Genomic DNA, 17015 nt, shown 5'->3' with positions numbered 1-17015 from the left:
TTCAGAAATGTTATAAGTTTTATACATTTGTAAGACAAATAAAAATGTATTGGCACTGTACTGTGTACTTTCCCTTCATTCATATCACATTTAGGAGCAGTAAAATGCAGTAAACTGCTGCACAGATTCCATGTTGCACAGTTACCACTAGGTGGTAGTAAATCTAACCTTATGTGACATGTGAAACATCTCTTGTACTTAAGATAGATGTTGTGTTTGTCATTTGTTAGCACTTTGCATTTAGTAGATAAACCATATTGTCTTTTTTTGACAGCCAGACTGTTACATAGAGGGGCTCTGTGAAATCTGCTGTGTACGTGTGGAGCAGCCTCATAGGACCAGTTGTGTTATAGAAAGACACACAGCCTCTGTGAAAGTCAATGTACAGACCCACCCTGGTGATATCAGTGACTTTGCAGTCTGTCTCCACACCAGCATTCCATGCGGAGAACCCCCGACTATTCCTCCCCACACACCAAGAAAAATCATAGCCAGTGATGCAGCTGCTGTTATGCTCTCCCTTGCGGTCAATACTCCTGTAGCTGACACCCACATGTGCACCTTCCCCACTCAGCTCTGCTTCGATGTAGTGTCTACCCATGTACACACTCTCTGAGGTCATGGCTTGGCGCCAATACTCAAAGCGATTAGGTTTGTCTGAGTAGCTGTGCTGCCAGGGGCTAGTGTTAGTCAGCTTTCTGTTGTCCTCGGTTATTCGTAGAAAATGATGTGCAGTGTCTGGGTCAAAGGTCAAACTTCTTGAATCTGGAACAAAGAAAATTGAGTGTCATTTATAACACAATTTGCCACAGAAAAGAACATGATGCAGTGTATTGAAAAGTCTACTTGCATTTCAAAAAGTCTTCTCTGGTCTCCTGGTCAGGCAGGGCTGAAGGCTGAGAGTCCACCATCAGGGATTTAGTACCTAATGAAGTTCATGTTTGTTCCACAGAAAAAGAAAAGACACTTGAAACCAGAATTATCCATTCTATTAGCCTTCATCTTCATGAACTATGGAAATCTATGAGCTATGAAAATATATGTAGTTATAGAAATATTTCAGTCTCTTAACCAGTGATTGAGTGAATGACACGTAGCCACAGAACAGATACAGCTACAATAAGCACGCTCACCTCTTTTGCAAAGCATGCTTAGTTTTTCCTTGTAGCAGGAGAGGATCAGGTCACACAGCTCCTGAGTGGAATCAGTCACTACATGTATATAAGAGGTCAGATGGTCCGTGGAGTTTATGTGCACTGGGGGAATGCACACATCTGTCTTTTCTTTTTTCCACTCTGAATACCCCTGAAAACAAACCATAACAAAAGCTGAGGTGAAGTGAGGCTGAGGTTTATGTGTGAGAAGCCTGCCCTGTGCACACTATCAACACATCTGTGTCTGAGAACATCCTGTGCTAATCCCAGGATGGGGCAGGACGTCTCCCACTACCCTTGTTGAGTATTTGAAATATTGTGGACCTGCAGAAATTCAACGTCAGTCTTGCTCCTGGACAGTTTGTTGATTTGAGTCAATGATTTCATCAGTTCTGATCTCCTCTGCTCCAGATGTACTTGGATGTTCTCTGCCTGTGTGAGGGCCTGTTTCTGCTCTCCTTCCAGCACCTCCACCACGCCCTTCCTGGCCTCCTCCAGAGCTGTGTGCAGGCAGGCAAACTGCTGCCCAACAGTTACACAAACATCTTGCACTAAAGACTGAAGAAGAGCGGAATCACATAACATCCAGTGTGTGCATTAAATAAATCCATAGCAAATGTTTGCCTCCATAAGATTACCTTGATTGAGTCATTGTTGCTCTGCAGTTTTTCAATTGCTTTCTCAGCTGCTGTGGTACTTTGGCTGATTTCTTTGTGTTTTCGTTGCAGTTCAGTCTACAGACGGTCACAAAATAAGATGCTGCTTTTCAAACAAGATCATGTTAGAAAACCATTACTGACCTCCATCTGCGCATGTGCCTCGCCAAGAGATGCAGTTGTGTGTCCTTTGTGCTCATGACTCTCACAGTCCATGCACACACAGCATTCATCCATCAAGCAGAATCGTTCAAAAGGAAGTCGGTGAACCTCACAGGTTTGACAGTCGATGTCATGGAGGGGATCCACCAAACGATGGTTTTGAAATTTGGTATTTTCCAGATGTGGTCTGAGGTGGGTCTCACAGTAGGAAACCAGACAAGTCAGGCAGGATTTCAGGGCTTTGCTGGGGCTGTCCATGCAGGAGTCACACAGCACATCCTGTGGCAGTAACGTCTGCACTGTAGTCTCCTCTGCACTGACGCTGCGGTGACTCTCCAAATGATCCTCACAGGTGCTGCTGAGATCTGCCATTTTTCAGTGTTTCTGTGATCCAGAAGCTTTGTTTCAAGACCACACTTGGAGTTTCACACATTAAAAGATCCAATGATCCAAAGGAAAGAATTTAGAACCACACCTTATTATTTTTCAACCCCTTCCTTTTGTCTTTTCCTCATGTCCTAGGCTCAGGAAGCCACACCACAGATTGCACAGATGAAGGGAGGAAATGAGAACATTTTCAACCTGGTAGGGAGGGGGGCTGAAAAAACATCGGATTTTATCTGCTAAACTATAGGAAAACAACTGCAGAAGAGTCAAAGAAGATATGAATTATATGGATCATGTATAATGTTTGGTGACTGGGATCGTTGGTGCCGCTTTGAGTATTCTTGTGAGGGGAGTTTCCTTTGTCCTCACAATAACTGTAATGTCAGAGGCACTTGTCTGCATTTTCATGCAGCACAGAGGTAACAGTGACACGTCTTTTGTGCATCAGCAAGAAGTAGGGATTATAGTGGAAAATGCCACACACACACATACTGTTGCTATAACAGACAATGACTCAGACGGTTTGTTCAAACTGTTACATCATAACTAAGGATATTTATTCATCCATCTCTATGTGTTTATTATTAGTTTGATTGCCGTTGCTAGGCAATCAAACTCTTGTTCTTCACCCTCCTTCTTTATTGTTCTGTACGCTTTTTGGCGCAGCGTATCTTCAGCATACATTGACCGATTTCAGCCATTCAACTATCAAAATGTTGATTTCACAATTTCAAGTTTTTTTTCAAAAGATTCTAGTTTTTCAAATATTAAGCAATTTCAGCGTCATTTTTAACATTGAAGTCTATGAGAGAGCCCTTCAACGAGGGTCATCTGCCAAATGTATCTCCTCCTACAAATTTCAAGCTAAAGACTCCAGTTTAGTCTTAAAACGCTCATTAGCTGCTGCTCTATCAAACTTGTATTCAGAATTTTCTAATTCGTTTCCACACGCCAGGCTCTCTAAGTTGGAGTGGTTTTTGAGGTCTCCTCTGCTGTTACCATGGTGACAGGCTAACACACAGAGGCATACAAAGCTCTGAATTTCTCTGATTCTCCAGCAATTCAGAGCAATCCTTCACATCAGCATCAAAGCAACGCTTCAGCTGCAGCAATCAAACTTGCATTTTCTTCAGGAAATGTTCTAGTTCATTTTGTGAATTTTTTTTTATTCATCACTGAACCAGTTTACAGCAGTAGACAGCTTGTCACGATGAGTAATAAACTGTAAGGTGGTAAACACACCTTCCGTTTCTTACATATTGTGTGTTAATAAAATCATCAATAAAAAAATAATACTGTTTTCACATAGGTTACACCGTTACAGCAAACAAGCGAACAATTGGCCATAACAGCAGTGAGTCACATTTGGACTGACATGGCCTGTCGCACGTAAACATACAGTAATAAATTATAAATAATTTCAGTAACTGTTGAAAACAGTTAATTACACAGTACATGCCAAAAAAAAAATACATGCCAAAGTATTTATGACATTTTGAAGCAAATGCACAGGCACAAGCAATGCAGGCACATGAGGTGGGGAGATGTACTCCACAGGGAGAGGATCAGGGTCACTGAAAAAAATGTTAATAATGACAATTTTGTAAAAGAAAAATTACAATTTTTCAACCTGAGTTTAAGATATCTGCTTATGTCTGAGTCGAAGTAACAGCCAGCATGCAGTTGAAGGTGTTCAATCACAATACAAAAGGTTACCTGCTTGCAGCTATTCAAAGATCTTTAAACTCATTTTACCCAAATTCATTTCTTTTTCCGAGATAAGATTACTTTTAGTTACTTTACAATACAGATTTCTTCTGTACTTTCGCCTAATTCTGAGTTACAATCTAAAACAAAATATGAAGGACTCAAACTGGTTTTTTCAGTGCCCGTAATCCTCGTCTGTATTCACAGTCAGCTCTTTGTTAACTCACATGGCATACAATGAATGATTGTTTTTTGTTTGTGAACTCATGCAGTGGAGAGGACTCCAACCAACCAACACCACAGAGAAATATTGTCAGTGATGCTCCTGAGCTCTTTATATATAAGGAATAATGAAGAGTTTCTCTCACACTTCTTGTTTGACATGTCAGCAGTGTCCTTTCTGTCCCCTGTCTCATAAATTAGCAGGATAAACAAATCATGTCCTCACTCCACAATTCTCCACTGACCTTTAAGTTTGGATGGGTACGGATCAGGATCTTCCTTCTACATTCAGAAATGTGATTATCTGTAGAACACAATGAAGTACAGGGGGGAACCGTGTGTCAATGTCATTTTTTTGAAAATGAAATATTTTCTCCGTGGTTCTATATTTCAGTAGTTTATTTGGACAGTTTACATCTGAGCCCAGTCCTCATTGTCATTGCAGGTCATTGCATGGATTTGCATCTACTCTGAAACATTGTCTTTCCCTGCTCACAGGTAGAGGTAGAGATGTGTTATGAGTGCACCGTGAGTTTGTTTGTGGTCATGCAGAAGGATTTATGTAATGGAAATACCTGCATATTGCCTTCCAACCATCATACTTTTCCTTCCATGATGCACATGTAATACTAAACCGAAAATCTCTACACTCACAATTCTGTGTCCTCGATGCAGTCTGGGTCCTCTATGGTCTCTAGACGTCTTTTACAGGCATCTAAGATCTTTTTCCTTGGTCCTAAAGGGATATGGATGCTCTTAAGGTCATGGTCAGAGCACAGTAACAGTGCTGCAAGGTCAATCTTCTCTCTCTTGAAGATAGAGAAAAACTCGCTCATACTCTGCGTGGCAAGGAAGACCTCCAGAGGGCTGGAGTCTGGCTCATCATCATCATCCAGCCCTAATTCTACTTCCTCCCACGGTAGCTCCTCCACATTCCTCTCCTGCAGACTGCGTGCGCTGCCGATGCTGTCCTCGTCTAAACTCGGGTACTGCCGCAGACGACTGCGTAAACGAACATTACTGCCTGATTGCTCCCTACTGGCCACGTCTCGAGCACTAAGGTCAAACATTCCCCCACTCACATAGTTCCTCCTGAAGACCATGGTGCCGAGACCAGGTCTGTTAAACAGGGAGTCATGTCCAGAGTCTGTGCTGATCTCAGAATAGTCCACATCTGGCCCGTGGAGGTCTGGCTCACTCATGGCACGTGAAATGGCATCGTCATTGTCTCTGGGAAACATGTCGCGTATGTTCCGCCGACCGCGCTCCTTGGGATTGACATAAGTCCCTTGTTTGAGAAACATGACATCATTACCTAGCTGAAGTCCAGAGAGGGAGCGCACGCTTTTCCTTCCATCCTCGTAGATTTTAAAGGTGCCATCTCCTTGTTTCCTCCTCTCCAGCTTCTTCTGGATCTTCGTCTTTCCTCGGTTTGTGGCATGCAGAGTCTAACAGGAAGGAACACAACAATGAACCACAATCTAAATTTCTGCGTGCAACATTCGTGAAGTTAGTGTTTTCTTCACAGAGATTTAAACTGATGTATATGCTTTTGATCATTTCTGAGTGCTGCAGTTCACATTTGATGTACTGACATGTATGTCAATATGTGCTATTAACACTTCAGTTCAAACTGTAATATCTGAACAGCTACTTCATTACCAACAATATGGTAATATTGTACAATATATCACAATACTGTGACATATTGTACTTTTCATACACATCCTCATCATCAGGCCAAACTTCCCATTTTAAATAAACATGCACAGCCTTGCGCAAAGGTTCAAACAGCTTTATATTATATTAAGGATTTTGGTTTTGCATCACTATGGGCATGGGTGCTTTGGATGACTAATGGGTGTCATCTCATATTGTTTGTCTCTATGTGTGACATCCTAAGAGCTCCTGACTTTGATGTTAACACTGAGAAAAGCGATAGTTTGTTGACATTGTCACAATGAGCACAGTCAAACCTTTACCAATAATGAAATAAAAGTAGTAACCTGAGAATATGGCACATTGGCAGTGGCTGTGTTAAAGTGGCGCTGCTTGTGGCTGATAGAACTGCTGGAGTAACTGGAAAAACTCATGACATCTGATGCGGAAGCCTCAGAGGCGTCTTTGTGAAACTTTCGCTCCATACGTCTGTGGTGCTTTTTCTGCATCTTCAAACAGTCTTTGATGCGTCGCTCAGCATCACGAAACGCCCGGTCCTTCAGCTTGCTGACCAGTTTCGGATTGAGGCCCGTCTGCTTAGCAGCAATAGAATCCAGGTAACGGACACAATCCATGTGATTCTTTGTGGCAGCCATGTCCAGCGGTGTGTGGTAGTCATTGTCCAGGCACCATATGTTGGCACCAAAGGACACCAGGAAGAAAAGGCAGTTGAGGTGACCATTGGCCGCTGCCAGGTGGAGTGGTGTGTTCCCCCATATGTCACACTTGTCTGGGTTTCCTCTGTGGACTCAGAGAAGACTGTATGAATATCATATGTCTGCTTTTTGAGCAGCATGTTTGTTTTCAGCACTGACCTGACATCTTTAGGCTCTTAATGAGAAGTAATTTTAATCATTTAAAGTCTAACACCATGTTGCCTTGACAGAAAACAACCAGTGATCTTCCGTAAATACTCTTTTTTAAACTTCTCTGACAAATTGAACAAAAGGTTTTGTTTTCACAATGACATTACACAAAATACACAAAAGAGAGTCTACGACCTTGGTGTTACCTTTAACTGTGTTGCACTGTTGCAGCAGGTCTGTAATATGACCACAGGCTTGCCGGCAACACCGCTACACTACCTGTATCCTGTTTCAGGGAAGGCCACACAGGTAGCACCTGACTCAAAAAGCACAACACCATATGCGACACTGAGTTCTTTCAGTCACAACACACAGTGTTACAGGTGGGTGCATGTCATGCAGGTCAGATGGCAGGGAGCTCTCTCTGAATATTCGTTTTTTATCATGAGTCAGATATGCAGATGCTAGGTTTACTTGTGTTTGTGTTTACCTGCTAACTGTACTGCTGTGTGTCCTGCCCGTGCTTTCTGATGCAGCCACATACAGACTGCTGAATATTTCATACAATGGATGTGAAGCCACCGTCGGAGCGGAGATATATTATTGATGGATGGCGTTGTGAGGTTTTCACAAAGGATACGTGTTAAGACCTGCCAGAGCTAACGTACGCAGCGATTAGCACTCTGATTTCAGACCCTGTTGTTTTTGTGCAACAGGATGAGGTTTAAACAGGGAGGAAAAAGCAGCTTTGGAAGCACAGGGCGTGTGAGTTCATGTGAAGGGGAGGAGGTGATGTGAGTGGCCAACTGCCAAATCAGCAACGAAAACATACAAATCAAACAAAGGAATGACACTATTCACATGCCAAGGCAGCATGAGGGGCTGTAAAACAAGGTGAAATTACTAAGATAAAATATTTATTACCTTCTGATTATACAATGGCTGTCTCTTGAACACAGTATCTTTATGTGGCATAATTTATGTCTGTCCCATAAAATGCTGAGCACAGCAGTGATAGCCCCCCCATCACATTATGTACATCTTCACTTTGTATGTCAGTTTGATGTTACTGCAGGTCAGCCTAATGCAATAAAGTAGCTAAATATAGCAGGACGTGCCATCTTTCCCATGACACTGTGAAGCAGCGTTAAACATGTCCTCAATAAATCAGCAGCAGGTTTGAGTTACGGCAGCTAATAATCTTTAATTTTAGTACATTTTTAGTCAATATATGTCCGCTGTTATCAAAGTACGCCGTGTCCTCAGCAGCTGACAGCCATCAGCACTGTTTGCACTTATATCATGGGAAACATAGCTCTCCAGGTTACTGATGGTGTGTTGGAGGCATTCAGTAAGCTAGAATGGAGCTGCCCCCAATTAACCAGATTTACTATGTGCCTGTTTTCTAGCTGGTATGCAAAGCAGGTCAGCCATGAGGAGAACTGGCCTCATGCCACTAAAATACTTCTCAGAAATAGAATAGAAAATAGAAAAGAATAGAAAAGAATAGAAAAGATAGAAAAGAATATCTTATGATTAAGTCTTTCCTAAAATAACAAGAAAGAAATGTATGTGTGTAGAAATCATGTATTTTCCATTTCTGTACAGGTATCATAGATGGCTAAAAAGAAAATTATACAGTGCTAAGCAATTCATCATGAGGGGTTCAGTTATACTCCTGGCCTAAATATCACTGTGCCTTTCTTCCTGGCCACAATGTTGGAAAACGTCAATAGGAAAACACTAGATGTGCACCTGATCTGCCCAGAGGTGTCATTTAGATCACACCACTCAGTTTGTTTTTTCAGAAATGATCCTGTCTTCAGGATGTGTATCTCACTTTGGTATTTTTCACACCACGCTCCGTGACCAACACATTAGTTTGATCACTTTACAGCCTTGGGCACAGCCTGGGGGTGTAGCCTGGCCTTAGACATCTAATGAAACCTTGGAGTGGGCCAGGTTTGAGTAAGCATCATGTGTCATTTTCATCCCAAACAACGGGAGCTGGTCTACGGCTTCTGATCCATTATACACACCCTCTTCCCACGATGAGCCGCAGAGCCTCCAGGTTGCCGTAAAAAGCAGCCCATAACGTCGGCGTCATGCCATCTTCATCTGGTGCGTTCAGATCTTTCCGAGTCGCCTCCTTTAGCAGGTCCAGGTAGCCGTCCCGGGCCGCCTTGTGGTACCTGTCATTCATGGTGCAGACTTAATCCACACTGCTCGACACCGTTCCGTGTCATAAACACCACCATCGTCCTGTTCGTTCTCCTCATGTAGAAGAAGCGGAGCGACTGCTCGCAGCCAGAAGTCTGGGTCTGAATGTGGAGAGACCGTTAATGCGCGTCGGTGGTATCCAGGGACGCGGCGGTGCGCACCGTGCGGGTAACAGCGACAGTGCTCCAGGCGGCCGAGGCGGTCAATAACAGAGAGAAGACCCTCAGTCTGAAACAACCAGCCCCGCAAAGCACATGCAGTCCTGACGTGGTTCACACTTCTATGTTGCTGCTTCTGATCTGTAACACGTTAAAACCTCTTCATGAACTTAAAACAATATGGAATTAGCTCTTATATGGGCCTGTGTTGTTTGCCTGGAAACATTTCCTAGAAAACAACTTTTCCTTCCAACTTACCATTTGTTACAGCCAACAGTGAGCCTATTGTCATCATTATAACAAAAGTCATGAAACATGAGGACCTTTCATCAAGGTCACTCTGTTCTTCCTTGTTCTTGTGGAAAAACATTATATTACTCAGCTTTGTATTATTGAAAATACCAAAGGATGATTTCATGAATACAATGGAGCCTTGCAATAAAGAAGTGCTTCGGCTCCGGACCCACCCTGATAAACAGGGTATAAATTAGCTGAAGCGCCTCATGTGAAATAAAGCACAGTCGCACCAGTGGCAAGTTCTCAGGCACACCGTCCAATGAAACTTCCATAACAATAGGCAGAGACAGTGACCAGGGTTTTCATGTAGCCTAATGATACACCTCAGGCAAAACGCCGGATCTTTTCAGATCCCCATGAATAGCATTAGTACTAACAGTGTTCCATTCAAGCACTCAATTAAAAGAGAGAGGTCAGTAATACCTGCTCTGCCTTTAGATCACCTTTAGACGTTAGGGCTCAAACAAAAGATAAAGTGCTTATACATGTGCAGAATGATCATAAAATAATGACCACTTTTCTTTCCTTACATTTCCTTTGTGCATGCTATTAAAGAGCAGACATGAAAACATGAAAAAGGAACCCTTTCTGGTATTTTGGATTTCGTGAGAAAGGGTTTTTCATGGAAACATCTTTTGAACTTTACATGAATATTTTGTGCAAAACACTCAGTGTTTGGTAATAATATGGTGCCGTTCATAACAGATTTATTGACATTTATGACTGTACAGTAAACCTCTGTATTTTTTCAGGCATATAAAAGCCATGACAGTTCAGTCTGCCCCCAAGATCACACCACATGAGGTAGGCTTGCAGGTATCTTTAAACTTCATTTTTCTAAAGCTGTTGCTTAGTTCAGTCCCAAGACACTGTGTGCTTTATTTTCTTCTGTCCTGATTTTAATGTTTGGTTTCACCAGGAAAGCTAGAAGTAAATGGATTGTGGCTTCTCAAACAAACAGCAGTCATTATGTACCAGTGGCAGAATGTAACTGTTATATATAGAATATATTTATTCTTTACTTGAGTAAAAATAATAGACTTTAGACTTTTGGTGCATTACATTGTTCAGCTGTTGTCTGTACTTTCCACTACATTTTATAAACACAGTTTCACCTAAAGGTTGCCTCGACCTGGAACAAAAATCCGGATTGTGTTGCTATCTCTGCAGTTTAAACCGATCAGGTGGCTCTATCAGCTCCCGTGATAGCAGCGCTCGTGTTTGGCAGCGGCCTCCTGTCCTTTGCAGCTAACCTTACCATTGATCATGGTTCCAGAGTCAGCCTCCACTGAGCCGAGACACCGTGGGCGTATTTAAAAAGTGTTTGAATCTAGAGGGCCCAAAAAGGATTGGTTGATATGCCAGAGCATTCTGTGTTGGCCTCAAAGATAAGAGTTGCTGGCAGGGTAGTGACATCTGCAGAGGCAGAGGTATTACCAGGAGCTATATCGCATTCTTTTTCACCACCTAGAATATTGAAAGACAGCTCATTGCAAGAGTATTTTTATTTTGAATATTTACGTACATTTAAAAGTAAGTACTTAGGATTTTCACTATAGGATTGTTGATGTAGCACTTCTACTTTTACTTCAGTGTATATTTTGCTGGGTAATTGTACTTTTACTCAAATACCAAGCATCAGTACTTCCTCCACTGTTGCGTTCATGTTGCCAAATCCAAAACCAGAAGTCAGGGAAATGAAAACCCTTTTGTTGATTTTAAACTGCTCCTTTGTTCAGCCCCAGACGGGTGACAAATGCTGATGTGTTCATGGAAAGCTTTCATTTGGGCGGGATCTGAAAGCCAGTGGCTGGGTGTAGTCGTTTAACCTGTCATGTCTTAAAAGAGCCAAATGCAGCAGACAAGTCAATTGCGAATAGATCATAGAGAGAGAGAGAGAGAGAGAAAACATGTGTATGTGCACTGGTCCTCCTTGCAACTGTCTGACCAGTGGCAATCCCTGTGAACCATGCAGGATGACAGCCAAAGACAGGGAGACAGAGGAGGCACACCTGTCCAACAACATCAACACACCGGGCGGGACGGGCAGCGTGTGTGAACCCGACCTGAACATCTCTTCCACGGAGCATGGGAGGGATCGGGGCCGAAACTGGGGCTGGATGCTCTCTGGGATCATCTGCATCAACATTTTGATGCTGGGTTGCGCCTTGGTGAGCAGTGCTTACAGCAATGTGAAAATCAGCACCCCTGACCTGCAGATTTTCCTCATCATCATCATCCTCCTAACATCCGTCTGGATGGTGTACTACACCATCTACACAGCCAGGACGGAAGACGCTGTTGTTTACAAGGACAGCCATGCTGGACCCATATGGCTCAGGGGTGAGTAAATGCTGGAGGGAGTCTTTTTGATTTTCCAAGCTACCGTCGTTATAGTTCGGTGGTCTTTCCTTTGTCTTGCAGGAGGACTTGTGCTGTTTGGCATTCTCAGTATTATCATGGACATCTTTAAGATAGCCAGCTATGTAGGATACCTGCACTGTGACTCTGCTGTTAAGGTGGCCTTCCCTGTGGTGCAGCTCGTTTTCATTCTTGTGCAGGTAAGAATATCACAAACATTAAACCTTACATTTAATGTTGATGGTTGCAAATATATAGATCAGTATGACATTTGTTTTGCAGACATACTTTTTTTGGATCCACGCCAAAGACTGTGTGCAGCTTCAAAAGAACATATCACGGTAAGTCACGCTGGTCCACGCTGCATCTCTCCTAAATATTCCAACACTCGCCCTCTGTACATCCAATGAAAGCTGCACATCAGCCTAAAACTCAATCAAGGTTCATAATCACAATCTGACACCGCGTTATTGTATTTAGTTGTATTCTTATGCCTGTATCCCTTTCTCCAGCTGTGGACTGATGCTTACCCTCTCCACAAATCTGGCTTTGTGGATGACTACAGTCGCTGAGGAGTCCCTACACCAAACGACTGTTCCTGACTATCCAAACAACAGCACTAAACTGTCTGGACGGAGCCTGTACATCAGTAGAAGTAATTCATTAAAGCAGAGGAAGAAATGACAGCACTCAGTGGAAGAAAAAAAACAACCTAACACTCTCTCTCTCTGTGTCTTCCAGCGGGATATGGAGACAACAAGTGCAAGTGCAGCCACTCTTCATGCAGCATCTTCAAGGAAGCCTATTACTACTTGTATCCATTCAATATTGAGTACAGCCTATTTGCTTCTGCCATGGCATACGTCATGTGGAAAAATGCAGGCCGAGTGACAGGAGGGCATGCACACCACAACATTAAGTTTAGTCTGAAGGATGTGGTTGTCGGGCCGGTTCTGGGAGTCCTCCTAGTGGTTTCAGGCCTGGCAACCTTTATTGTGTATGAGATAGCAATGAAAAAAGATGATGATGAGAAAAAAGACAGAGCAGTGATGATGCACTTTGTGATGAATATAGTCATAGTGGCGCTGATGTCGGTTTCCACTGTGATCGGCAGTGCCGTCTACAAAGTGGACCACAGGGAACACGTGTCAGAGAAAAACCCCACTCGCAGCCTGGATGTGGGGCTGCTGGTGGGAGCCTCCCTGGGACAGTTCATCCTCAGCTACTTCTCTATAGTAGCCACAGTTGCAACTAGTGCCAAAGGCTACCTGAACAGGCTCAACCTGGCCTTGGCTATCCTGATGGTGGTCCAGCTTGGACTGCAGAACTTTTTTATAATAGAAGGTCTGCACCGGGAGCCCTTCCATGAGGTGCTTCCTGTCACTGTGCTTTCTAATCCCTATGTGCTTGAGTCAGGTAAAGATCTGAGCAACATAAAAGGATCAGTCAAGGACACAAAGCCCAGCTCTGAACACACGGCACACAGCCTGCATGGCCACATAGCCGAGCACAGAGTCAAACTGTCGTGGAAGCGGCGGGTGCTGAAGGAGGTCTGTGCATTCCTGCTGCTGGGCAACATCATAGTGAGTACACCTTCCTGCATCGCCGCTCAGATTCACTGACAGCACAGTCAGCTCACAGTTTCTTTCTTTGACAGCTGTGGACCATGCCTGCGTTCGGCGCTCGTCCCCAGTTTGACCATGACACTGAAACTAAATTCTACAAGTTCAGCATGTGGGCAGCTATTGTGAATGTTGGACTTCCCTTTGGCATCTTTTATCGAATGCACTCCGTGGCCAGTCTGTTTGAGGTGTTCCTGACCTCATAGCTGTGTACAGCTAACTGTTCTGACATTATGAAATTGTTTTGTATACACTGTGCTTTGTTTTTCATCTGTTCTGTTTTTTCAGAATCATTGTGACGCTAGCTTGATTGAAGTCTCAGTATGTGTATGCACAACATAAACATTAAAGGGAAGCAGTATCTGACAGTAGTGTAGTGGGACAACATGGGTCCTTTCTACAGTAACCAGGTCCGCTGTTTAATTTACATCATGATGCTGATGGAAACATGATCAAACAGCACATTGTTAATAACAGTCGATGACACAGGAGATGAATGAGTATCTGACAAAAATAAAACAATGTCACTAATATTTACAAATCTTGCATGTGATGTATTTGTGTGTCCTGTTTAAATAATTATGTTTTTCTGTAATAACCCTAAATTAGGAAACATCTTAATATAACATAGTTCCAAAGTAAAATATGATGTAAAGTGTGCCACATTACCCACTCCATGATGGCTTCTACTGTAATATTTATAATGTGTCCTTGGGCAAGACACTTTACCTGCATAGCCTCCAGTGTACTCACTGGTGTATGGCGCTCTTTGCTGGGCTGCCTTGAGAATTTCCCCATTGTGGGACTAATAAAGGTTTCAATTATTATTATTATTATTATTATTATTTAACTTAGACATACTGTTGAGAATGTTGCAGTCAGCTATTGATTATCCTACAAAAACATTTGAAGTCTAATTAGGCACAATTCTGATCAATGGAGAGTCTTATTTATTAATGGTGTAACAAAAACATATAAAGCTGTAATTATTAAAGGCCCTTTGAGACTTTTTAGAAAACACACAGGTACCGCAGACTTTTGAGTCCGGCACACACACAGCCAGACTTCCGGTGGGTCCTCAGCACACAGGTTTGTTGACACACGTCACCAGGAAGCGCAGAACTTTGGCGTCAACATGTTGAGACAGGTGATCATAGCCCCTTGCTGTTATGTAGAATGTAATGTAATGTATTATCGTGGATGTGGGCTGCACACAGCCACCCTCTGTGCTCCTGCTAATGTCTGAGTGTGTCCAGGACTCCCGTGACGCTCCTCTGTTCGGGGAGGAGGAGGACGGCAGGCCACGGAAACCCAAAGTAAGGTAGGACGTTAGCGCGGTTCGCGAGTGTAGTGTGTTCTGACCCATGCAGAATGAAAGCTGGGTTTGTGTTTCAGACATCCTCTGGCCTCATTCTTTCACCTCTTCTTCCGAACGAGTGCCATCTTGGTTTATTTACTCAGTGACATTCTGAGCAGCCGCTTCATCGTCTGCATGGTCGCCATCATGCTGCTGCTGTCATGTGACTTCTGGACTGTCAAGGTGGGAGCCACGCCTCCAGGCTCTACTATCAATCTGATTATAAAAGATATTTGTATTTCCCCGAAGGACTGTTTCTATTCTGTGTCGTGATTTTGCTGTAGTATCAAACTAAGGCTTTCTGCCCTAGAATGTCTCCGGCAGACTGCTGGTGGGTCTTCGGTGGTGGAATCATGTGGGTGAAGACGGGAGGAGCCAATGGGTGTTTGAGTCCAGGAAGGTAAGCAGGAGGCCATGGTTAGACATGGGATGCATTCAAAGCTAGTGTTTACACAGGGCTTCCAGTTTAAGGGAATGGTTTGTGAGCTGTGAGGTAATAAAACAGACAGAGACTACAGCACATTTTAAACCCCACAACCAAACGGTCTCTGACGCACACACGTCTCCTTCTTTCAGTCCCAGAGGTTGCTGTGCAGCATATAACCAAACATCACTATTTAAGATTCACACAAATGTCTGGCAGGATAATAATAATGTATATTTCAAGGATTTAGGGAACTTATTGGGATAATAAGGCATTAGGTGGTAATTATTTATGTTATTTATTGCAGTAAATGTAAAATGTTGTTTTCCCTGACAGGCAGATGTGAGCGTGACGTCCACTGCTGACGCACAAGTCTTCTGGCTGGGACTCATCCTGTGCCCCATCCTCTGGGTTTTCTTTGTGTTCAGCACCGTCTTCTCCCTGAAGCTGAGATGGCTGGTGTGTATGCGTGCTTCTCTGCCTGTAAACCTCTGCTGGTCTTTGATTCATATCTCTCTCTCTCTCCTGTGGTGTTGCCCCTTAGGCCGTGGTAATAATGGGCTTGGTGTTACAATGGGCCAACCTGTATGGATATGTGCGGTGTAAGGTGGGAGGACAGTCCACCCTGACAAACATGGCTCAGAGCTACCTTGGTGTGCAGATTCTTCAGCAGGTATGTACAATGTCATCCACACTATCTTGTTATATTATCTATTGCTACATGCATGTTCCTTTTTTGTGTGTTTTATAAAAGGCGCTCAAGAGAACAGAGAAGCCTTGAAAGTGATAACGGTGCCTGGAGCCCATCAGCAGCGAGTGACATGCTGCACATGTACTTGGTCCCTGTGATAAAGGTGGAAGGTCTTTTTAGGGTTATATTGGGCACATAAATAATAATAATAATACTAACAGTGATTTTCACTGGGTTTTGAGCCTGTGCTTGACCCTTACTGTGTATTGTATACTATACTGTGTATCGAGCTTTTAATCATAGGACATGACATTCAACTGTTCTGTGTAGTTCTGATTAAACCTTCAAATTGGTCATTTAACGGATGACTGATGGGATATTGTTTTCTACAAAGAAAAATAAAGGAATTCTTTAATCTCAGACAGAATGTCATGGCTCATTGCACTTACTGTACTGTATGTCTGAAGCATGAGAGTAGGAAATGAAGGCTGCATTGCAAAGTCCTGTCTGTCTGCCAGATAAAAGGTTCAGTCTCATGTGTGCACGGTACCAGGATGTTATGCCTGTTATGTCTCATTGTCTAAGCCAGCAACTGGCTGTTCTTCCCATTGTTATACAGTCTTTGAGAAGATAAGATAAAGATATGTCACATGACTTAACGGCAAAGAACACATGTGATACAACATTATTAAGTTATAACAGAAGCTTAAGGTCATTGTGCTGTCAGATTAAGTCAAACCATGCTGTGACATTACAGTGCATCCCAGCTCTATGCAAATGGCTGTATGTTGACTGCACGCATGCAAAGTAAAACGTACAAGTATTCATGTATGTGGAGCAGCAGCCTAAGCCAAGGTAGTATTTGCAGTAAAATGACCACTAGGGGGAAACAAAGAGCTTTATCAGTTTCTAGTACATTATATTATTTCTTTCCCCTTTTTTGTCCTTAATATTTTTTGTTTAAGCTAAATAGCACAATATATACACAGTAAATAGCACATATACATATTGAACAAGCATTTATATATATATATATATATATATATATATATATATATATATATAAACTTCC

General features: G+C 42.9%; 4 protein-coding genes across 7 annotated transcripts; 2 read left to right on the top strand and 2 right to left on the bottom strand.

Moving 5' to 3' along the window:
* Positions 1–77: 77 nt before the first annotated feature.
* Positions 78–2410, bottom strand: LOC114440176 (tripartite motif-containing protein 16-like). Of its 2 annotated transcripts, none has more exons than XM_028412480.1 (6): positions 1955–2410; positions 1793–1888; positions 1479–1712; positions 1134–1305; positions 851–925; positions 78–765 (listed from the first exon to the last, which is right to left on the bottom strand). In XM_028412480.1, exons 1-6 carry the CDS (start codon positions 2342–2344, stop codon positions 227–229), a joined length of 1506 nt encoding a protein of 501 aa, XP_028268281.1. In that variant the 5' UTR covers positions 2345–2410; the 3' UTR covers positions 78–226. The 2 variants fall into 2 exon arrangements, with proteins under 2 accessions (XP_028268281.1, XP_028268282.1); XM_028412481.1 differs by having other exon boundaries at positions 2086–2171.
* A 1845-nt stretch (positions 2411–4255) lies between these two features.
* Positions 4256–9124, bottom strand: ush1ga (Usher syndrome 1Ga (autosomal recessive)). Its single transcript, XM_028412460.1, has 3 exons — positions 8853–9124; positions 6295–6748; positions 4256–5736 (listed from the first exon to the last, which is right to left on the bottom strand). The coding sequence occupies exons 1-3, from the start codon at positions 9014–9016 to the stop codon at positions 4939–4941; spliced, it is 1416 nt and encodes a 471-aa protein (XP_028268261.1). The 5' UTR covers positions 9017–9124; the 3' UTR covers positions 4256–4938.
* Positions 9125–10284: 1160 nt separating this feature from the next.
* On the top strand, positions 10285–13750 carry LOC114439863 (proton channel OTOP2-like). Of its 2 annotated transcripts, XM_028412055.1 has the most exons (7): positions 10285–10304; positions 11464–11831; positions 11913–12049; positions 12132–12190; positions 12362–12504; positions 12591–13432; positions 13507–13750. In XM_028412055.1, the coding sequence occupies exons 2-7, from the start codon at positions 11465–11467 to the stop codon at positions 13675–13677; spliced, it is 1719 nt and encodes a 572-aa protein (XP_028267856.1). In that variant the 5' UTR covers positions 10285–10304; position 11464; the 3' UTR covers positions 13678–13750. The 2 variants fall into 2 exon arrangements, with proteins under 2 accessions (XP_028267856.1, XP_028267855.1); XM_028412054.1 differs by lacking the exon at positions 10285–10304 and having other exon boundaries at positions 11356–11831.
* Positions 13751–14544: 794 nt separating this feature from the next.
* Positions 14545–16363, top strand: LOC114439805 (Golgi apparatus membrane protein TVP23 homolog B-like). 2 transcript variants are annotated; one of them, XM_028411975.1, is made up of 7 exons: positions 14545–14618; positions 14728–14792; positions 14867–15011; positions 15139–15228; positions 15589–15711; positions 15797–15925; positions 16007–16363. In XM_028411975.1, the coding sequence occupies exons 1-7, from the start codon at positions 14607–14609 to the stop codon at positions 16031–16033; spliced, it is 591 nt and encodes a 196-aa protein (XP_028267776.1). In that variant the 5' UTR covers positions 14545–14606; the 3' UTR covers positions 16034–16363. The 2 variants fall into 2 exon arrangements, with proteins under 2 accessions (XP_028267776.1, XP_028267775.1); XM_028411974.1 differs by having other exon boundaries at positions 14574–14792.
* Positions 16364–17015: the final 652 nt, after the last annotated feature.

This window comes from Parambassis ranga, chromosome 8 (genome assembly GCF_900634625.1).
Source record: "Parambassis ranga chromosome 8, fParRan2.1, whole genome shotgun sequence".
NCBI classification, from domain to species: Eukaryota; Metazoa; Chordata; class Actinopteri; family Ambassidae; genus Parambassis; species Parambassis ranga.
Note: the sequence above shows the minus strand (reverse complement) of the source record. Positions and strands in the feature narration are given on the sequence as shown.